The 8,349-nt window shown below is 45.2% G+C and overlaps 1 protein-coding gene across 1 annotated transcript; it reads right to left on the bottom strand.

The window, feature by feature from the left end:
* Nucleotides 1–448: 448 nt before the first annotated feature.
* Nucleotides 449–5,706, bottom strand: LOC124665776 (ultraviolet-B receptor UVR8-like). The gene is made up of 11 exons (XM_047203154.1): nt 5,460–5,706; nt 4,376–4,449; nt 4,197–4,281; nt 3,983–4,108; nt 3,395–3,631; nt 3,059–3,295; nt 1,995–2,038; nt 1,354–1,536; nt 1,082–1,172; nt 897–940; nt 449–774 (listed from the first exon to the last, which is right to left on the bottom strand). Exons 1-11 carry the CDS (start codon nt 5,704–5,706, stop codon nt 652–654), a joined length of 1,491 nt encoding a protein of 496 aa, XP_047059110.1. The 3' UTR covers nt 449–651.
* Nucleotides 5,707–8,349: the final 2,643 nt, after the last annotated feature.

Below are 8,349 nucleotides of genomic sequence, written 5' to 3' on the forward strand. Positions count from 1 at the left end.
CATTTTGCAACAGGCTATTGCACTAGTCATCTGTAACCTTATTATCCGTGAACCTTTGTAGCTTCCCCTGTTCGGTGTATAGTGTTTTGTATGAGGGGCAGCAATTTTCGGTTCAATTTTTTGTTGTTGTGGATGAGGAGCTCTCTTGACATGATGTAGTCACCTGTTGCACACAAACTCGCAAAGCTACAGCATGCCCGCTTGATGCCATGTACAGCTAAGGAGCACAGCAGCTGCCATTTCTGCTTTCCAGCTAATCTCGCTTCTCAGAGGAACAGTGAAAAACAGAACCCAGTATTTCATGGTTTGTAATTCCTGTCGTAGATCTGTGTTAAGAGAGCAAGTGCCTCTGTTAAGAGAAGTAGAAAGAAATGCGAGAGCGTGTAGGCACAATGACGAGCACTTTCAAGCAACAAGGGTGGCAAATCCTACTTGACTGTATACACAGTTAAACAACAGTGCAAGCGTACATGCAATACTTCTTGACCAGAGGAATACAAACCTGTCCACGACGCACGCTGTAATGGTGCACTGGAAAGAATGGATACACATATATCTGTATGCACCGTCATGTATGTACAAGAGACCTGGCTGAGTCTACCAAATTCCTAACAAAAATGTCATCTACGAGCAGTTCCGCCTTGTTAGGGTTCACGTAGGAGACTCCGCGAGCACCAATGTGTGCCACCAACCACATGACACATTCAGCGGGCGATAGGCTTCCACAGGAACCATGCATGGCACATTTCTGTCCATAGAGTCGCCGAGACCCAGCTGCACCCGCAACTCCCAGATTAAGATATCAGAGCAAGCTTCCAGCAACAGGAGCAAAAAATAGATACCAGAGCAAGTTCTTCCACTTCACCCGTGGAAAAACAAAGTCAAGAGATACCTACCTGGCCGTACTTGTTCCATCCCCAGCAGAAGACCTCCCCTTCATCTGCAAAAATTTCACAACACTCTTAGAATCAGCAAGACATTTCAGATGCATGTTGCAATAAGACATTGATAACTGCTTGCTAATAGCATGGTTTAGAACAAATTCATTCCAGAAGAAAACACGACCATTCTGAAGTAGTACCTGTTATTATCGCACTATGACGAGCTCCACAGGAAACCGATCTTGCATTCTTATCCTCCAAGCTTGGGGCTTCCACCAATTTTGGTATAGTCTGCGTTGAAAGGAAACATCAATCTTACATTTATGGTTATCATGTATTGAGTGAACTCTGCAGATAGCTATGCACATATGTGGCAGTAGGCTATCGAGTACTTAAGTCAGGGGGACGTGATCACTAGCCCTAAATAAATTTACTGATGTAATTAGAATGAAAAAAGAATCAAAATTCCTACCTCAGCCTGATCAGAACCAATCCCTAGCTGCCCGAACTGGTTGCCTCCGAACGAATAGACACCCCCATCTGCAGATATACATACAGTGTGCCATAACCCTGCAGCAACATCTTGCATCTTCACCCCTAGAATAGATGATACACATGTTGGACTCAAAACATCATCCGTGTTCCCTTGTCCACACTGAAATAAAGAGCACAGTAATTAAGAACACCGAGTCACTGGCTTGATCATAATAAGTATCAAACTGCATAACATCTCAAAACATAGAACATAACTCAAGTACATTATGTTAATCACTGTCATTATACTGCCTCATGTAAAAATAATAACATGAAAATGAGGAACCCAAACCATTTGTGGCACATCATTCATCATGTTTGCAAAAAAATAGATTAGAGATAGCACATCTTACTGGGCCTCAGTTGGGAAGTTATTACGAGATAAACTATTTTGAGATGGTACTTTCCAAAGTCTTATCAGTGGTTGACTATGTTGACCCATAATGGAATTATGCAATATACAAAGTCACATGCATTTCTGCTAGGTATTTGAATGTGTTTAATCCATAGAAAATATATTATTGGAATCACGAACTTGTTTGATCCTCCAGCCGATTTGACAAGATATGAAAGTCTAACCTGTCCATACAGTCCCCACCCAAATGCAAGAAGTGCTCCTGAATCTGCGAACAAGAGAGAGCTGTTAAAAAAATGCAGGGAACTTACAACTAGAATTAAGGGCGCTATGTTTTCAAAGTTTTCCATTAAGGTGACAAGGCCAAGAAAAAAGGACTAGTTTCCAATCATACGCCTCCTCAGTCCCCAACACCACAGCCAAGCCACACAAAGTCCCGAGGCCTCAGGTCTTCTTGCAGTAATCCATGATACGTCCAATGGCAAAAGAGAGCTACTTTTTCCCTTGAAAATAATGTTTGAACTGGCAAAAGAGCGCTACATGTGAACAGTTGCTAATATTGTGGTTTGGTTGGAGAAATATCTTCTATAGAAGAAAACTCCTCTTAGCTTTACAAGTCTGATGTCTTACAAGCTCGACTATTGAAAAGGGTCACTACCGAATAATATTTTACACCATAATGCCACAGCAAAACTCACAATTTGAAAATATCTACTGTTGCCCTCACAGGAATGTGTCCAGATTCTTCTAAATTAGTATTGGGAAGACTAATTTAGAAGTTTTAACAAGTTTGGGAGACCCTTTTCCCTTGAAATTGTGAGAGCTACTTTTTCTCTTGAAAACAATGTTTGAACTGGCAAAAGAGCGCTACATGTGAACAGTTGCTAATATTGTGGTTTGGTTGGAGAAATATCTTCTATAGAAGAAAACTCCTCTTAGCTTTACAAGTCTGATGTCTTACAAGCTCGACTATTGAAAAGGGTCACTACCGAATAATATTTTACACCATAATGCCACACCAAAACTCACAATTTGAAAATATCTACTGTTGCCCTCACAGGAATGTGTCCAGATTCTTCTAAATTAGTATTGGGAAGACTAATTTAGAAGTTTAAACAAGTTTGGGAGACGGCCTTCTAGGAGAAGCTGAGGGAGGGTAGCTTCTGGGAGAAGTCATCCTAGAAGCCAGAAAGAAGTCCCCCTAAATTATTGGCACATGCCACCTTGAGATCAAAGAAGAAAGGTACCAGAAAGAGTTGCCAGAAAGAGATTGAAAGAAAGAACAGACCTGTTACCGCAACACTATGGCGTCCTCCACAAGCAATGGAATTCACACGATTTCCCATGACCTTCGTGATATGCCCTTCAGCGTTTTTGTTGCCTTTCATAGCTGCTGGCCGATCCTTGCCATACGAAGCCGATTCAATGCAGGGTATAGGATGAGGAGAGGAAACTGTCCTGATTCTGGACCCCAGGCCCAGTTGCCCTTCTCCTCCATATCCCCATCCCCATACCTGACCAAAATCTGAAGGTTTCCCAAAACATCGGGTGTCAATCAGCAAAGCTCCCTACATGGGTTAAATGATAGTACTACAACTCTACTAAATTCACTAATGTACATTACCTGATAGTGCTAATGTATGCCGACCACCAGCAGCTACTGCTGATATTTTCACTCCAGTATTAAATGTGACAATACAAGGTGGTGCGGAAAGGTTTTCATCATTAGATGTCGAACTGTCTTGTGCCTGTTTTGCTGAAGATAACCGGCGTCTCTTTGTGCTATCCTCGGTACCTCTACTTTCAGAAGGACCAGATGCCGCTCCGCTGCTTGTCCTAGACACCTGTGACTTGGGGCTGACTGCAAGGAATTACCTTTGTTATATGATACTCCATCCGTTCCAAAATAATTGAAATTCTTGGTTTCAGTAAATCAAATTATATTAACTTTGACCAAGTTTGTAGGAAAATACATCAACATCTACCACCCAATTTAGTTCTTTTAGATTCATCATACAATATACTTTCATAGTATATAAACGCTGTAGATATTGACACATTTTCTTATAATTTGGGTAAAAACATAAAGATGTTTGACTTAGGACAAACCTAGAACTTCAATAATTTTGGAACGGTAGGGAGTATATTTGTAATGAGTTGCTAGAGGGAAGCTTATATGAGCTGAAAAAGGTTAGGTGGCATGCGTCACAACCTTGGTCATTGGCAGTTGTGCTCTGTCTTCCATCCTTCTCCAAAGTTCCAACTGAAGATTGTTCTGCGACGATCCTTCCAGTTGGGACACATTCTTTCCAACCCCATGTATAGACAACCCCTTCATCTGGTCCCGCATAACATTCATGAGAAGAGTACGAATACCAAAACTACGAGCTCTCTCCGAAGTTTTGCATCTCTGATTAGCCATATACCTGTTATTGCAACACAGTGAGCCCACCCAGCGTCAGCCCTCACTATCGCAACATCACTAGGAAGAGGAAAAGCCTCTGGAGTCTCCTGAGAGGCACAAGATACTCCGTTAGTAATGTTTGTCATCCGAGTATGCTCGTCGTGCAGACAAGAGCAAAGGCAACAAACATGTTAGCTTTACCTCGTGCTTCCCAGCAGTCACATAACTTTGACCCATATCGTCAGTAGAGCCCCAGGTGAGGAGTTTTCCGGACTCTAAAGCAAATGGAAAACACATGATGATTAGAACTTGGTCACATTGAGCAAGACAGCCTTGAAAGAAAATGTTCATTTTGGCATATCACTGAACAGAAATCTTTTGTAAGGCAGTTAGTATGAACAGTCTGAATTTTGAAACGCTGATTTGAACATCATGAAATTTTGTGGAAATTTTCAACCAATAAAAGAGCAAATTCATCATGTCAAAAAAAAGAGCAAACCACCAGTATAATGTTCAAACAAAGGAAGGATTTGAGACAGTCCAAGAATTTGAGGCCCTTTCGTCGCCCTCCTGCTTCTATCGCACCAGTAATGAATTGATCCATGCGTGCATCACCAGAAAAATCAGAAATAAACTTTGCTGGACAAATCTAACTGCGGGCTCCTCTCATTTTCTCTGCACTCAGCGGAAAACCCCCCACGTCGACAGAATGATTCATCCCTAATTTTTTTTCCCTGAAACGAAATCCCAAAGCCACACACTCGCTCACCACTGAGAAATCTGAATAAGGGTCCAGAAAAATCGGAGATACTTGGCACTCGGCGGAACAAATCCCCAAATACACACACATTCGCTCACCTCTAAGAAATGGACAGACACTTGTACCTACAACATAATCAGACTACGCAAACCACCGCAAGCTTGCCACAATGATTGACGAGAGACACCTCAAGGCCAAGCCAACTGTCGTGCAAAACCCAACCACCCTTGAAAAATGCAATTTCAGTCAGCTGTTTCAAATGCATCCCAGACTCCCAGTTTCAGAAAAAAAATTCAACACGGTACTAGCACAAAGTACTTGCGTTGCAAAATGCTCCTTCGCTCGTCAGTTCGCAATCCTAGAAGTGACCCTCCGCAGGAACCGCACAAGCCGACACAGCCAGGCAGTAGGCAGTAGATCTACGCAGAAAACGGGAAGAACCAACCAACAAACGAATAAACTGGAAGAAAGAGAAAGCGAACGGAACCAAAAAAAAATGGGAAGGGGGAAAGCGAGATGCGTCACCGGAGATGGCCATGGCGAAGCCGCACCCTCCGCCGCAGACGTCCTTCCACTCGTCGCCGGCCGCCGCCGGGGGCAGCCTGACGGGCACGGGGCCCAGCATCGGCGAGCGTTGCGGCGAGACGCCGGGGAGGTACCCCCACATCAGCACCACCTGCCCCCTCCCCGCCCCCTGCGCGCCGTCCTCCTCCATGGCCTCCTCCCCTCCCCCTACTAAACCCACTTCCCCGCCGCCGCCGCCGCCGTTCATCTCCTCGGGAATCTCCGTGCTCGCCGCCGCCGCTGTTACCTCCGTCTCGGCCACCGCCTCGCTCGCCCTCGCTCGCTCGCTGGCGGCCACAGGGAGCGCAGATGTCGTTGGTTTGGCGAAGAGGGGAGCGCTCGCTAGCTTTCCAAGCGTGAGGCTGGAGGCAGCGAGATTTGGGGCGTATCAGTTTCGTCGGGGGCGGGGGAGCCACGTCAGACGCCAGCGTGGCCGGGACCGTACACGTGGCGCGCGCGGAGCCGCTGGATCCGGCCGGGCGTTCCTGGCCAGGAAACGGCCGGAAGTTTCTGGAAGCTGCCCGGAGGTGAGGACCCCAGAAGCTCTACGTGGCGTCAGCCGGGGGAGTGGGGTGGTGGGCGGAGAGGCGTGGCCTACCGCAATTTGCACAACGAATTTGACCTCCGGCGCTCGCCGCGTCCACCAGTTAAAATATTGAGTACTCTAAAATATTCCTTCCGTGCTTCCATGGTGCTGATTGGAGTTTTCTCCCTAGATTACTTCGAGATGACGACTAGCGACGGTACGTTTGTTTTGAATCATGACGCGCGAACATGTAAACCTCTTAATAAAAACAAGAACAACATACTCATGAATGTGCTTTCAAGAATGTGCTTTTTTTTACGAGAAAGGATGTCCTCTTCTCATGGACGAGGCTAAGATAAAATAGGTGGAGGTGCCAAGCTTAAAAAAATTAAGTGTTGGACTTTGTATTTAGCTATGATTAGTATAAATATTAGTAGCTATAAGGTCATTTGCATTTTTTGAATTGGGACATGCCACACTCTCTTCTTCTTAAATATTTTTTCTTTAACACGGTCGAATATTGAGCATTAGGGAAGTAACTCAAGCAATCAAATCCAAAATAAAATAAAAACTAAATGAGAAATAGTTGCATTTTTTAACCAAAACATGATCAATCGACCACGATGTAACCGACCTCCAATATGTGATGCGTAGCGGCATAATCCATAATCACCTCGGCATGTTTGGATCACGAGGCAACATCGGGCACAAGCTTATTCAAGAGTAATTCAGGTGAATACCCATTATATTCTCTCTTTTTTTGCGAATGGAATACCCATTATATTCAGCCAAGAAAAATTACATGGTATTCAGCCTGCTAAGTCGAACCAATCTGCTTGTCCTCCTTACCCATAACATCTACACTAAACCTTTTGTACCTACAACAGCAGTAGATTGCTCCGGTGCTAGCCTCGTCAGGTATCCAGCAGTTCAGCTCCAAGTTCGATTAATTCAACGGCACAACGATGTCGAGGCTGCTATTGATTTTCTTTTGCCTAATTTGAATACCCATTGTACGTATCATGTGCCCGCCCACGTCACGAGGTTAGAAATCCCTCTACCATAGTGGGTCATATATCTAAATATTTTGCAAACCGACTGGAACACACAAATAAGGCATGAAGTCTAGGCTCATCTGAACACACACTTACATGGCCATGTTGGTAACGAAGAGAGCCTCGTTGGTATAATCAGTGGGATGGAAGAGACAAGTCCATGCACAATCAATGCTCTCGTCATTTTCCCCTATTAAACATGAAAAACAAAAATATAGCACAAAATATAACTAAGAGTCTTGTGCGCAACCAAACACTAGTTTTTTTTTTTTTTTGATAAAGGATGCTTTATTACTTTAGCGGGCCAAGATGGTATGTAGGACACAACGGCAAAAAGCAAAACAATCTGACACGCCACTCTCGATTGGAACGTCCAAGAGCGGTTCCTTCATCAATTTTCCATCTATGACTGTCTCTTGAAGGTCAAGATCCATAATGTGTGGAAGCTTTTAGCGCTGAGTACACCTTTTTTATGTTTATTAGGGTCTAGACTTTGCAATTGCTAGAAGGACAGTCCCGCAAGGACCGGGCAAAAATGATCCACACACTGGGCTAGGTTCTGACTTTCTAGGAGTATGTGGATTTATCACATGTTGATATTCTTACATATACTGTAGGTTTTTTTTGTAATTTTTTCAAAGACGATTAAGTGGGGTTCCATACCCATGATTTTATAGCGTGCCTGTGAACACAGACCAAATTGGTTAGATCGTGTGTAAAAACTTTCGCAACGAATTAGCAGAGTTCCCAATTTCATTGCCATCCTGGCGGCGTAGGAACATCTTGTATAGGACATCCCTGCGTAATCTTGTTTTGGTGCACGTAGCCCCTGACTCATGGTTTATTCGGTTTTAATTAGTAGCAGCATCATCCGCGTCTTAAACAATGCGATGGTGGCCGGTCGGGAGCGGCCCCAACAGGGCCGACCACGGCGCGCAGGGGATTGGCCAGTCGTCCGGAAGCTTCGCGAAGCGGCGGGCAGCTTTCTCTTCTCACCTGCGGGTCCCAAGCTGGATGGGCAGAAATAGAAACAAAAGCGGCCTCCTCCTTTGCCCAATTGTTACCGGTGGAGGCGCGCGGCGCGCGTATCTATCCGAGCCGCGCTTGGTGCTCGTGGTGGTGGCCTGGTGGAGACGTGCGGTGGTCGCACTCGACGGCGACGGGGACCGCCGGCCAGCGACGGGGCGTACGGTGCACCATGTCGGCACATTATGCTTGCCCGGTGGTCAGGATGGGAATGGGCCGGGTCGACCCGGCGGGTCGCCGACCC

The sequence above is a fragment of the Lolium rigidum genome, chromosome 6, assembly GCF_022539505.1.
Source record: "Lolium rigidum isolate FL_2022 chromosome 6, APGP_CSIRO_Lrig_0.1, whole genome shotgun sequence".
Taxonomy (NCBI): domain Eukaryota; kingdom Viridiplantae; phylum Streptophyta; class Magnoliopsida; order Poales; family Poaceae; genus Lolium; species Lolium rigidum.

Bases quoted from the DNA above. Each gene is read 5' to 3' on its own strand.
- LOC124665776 (XM_047203154.1), bottom strand. From the start codon at position 5,706: ATGAACGGCGGCGGCGGCGGCGGGGAAGTGGGTTTAGTAGGGGGAGGG. The intron at 3,632-3,982 runs GTTGTGACGCAT...AATTCCTTGCAG, and splicing joins CACAACTGCCAATGACCAAG to TCAGCCCCAAGTCACAGGTG. The intron at 3,296-3,394 runs GTAATGTACATT...GGAAACCTTCAG, and splicing joins GCATACATTAGCACTATCAG to ATTTTGGTCAGGTATGGGGA.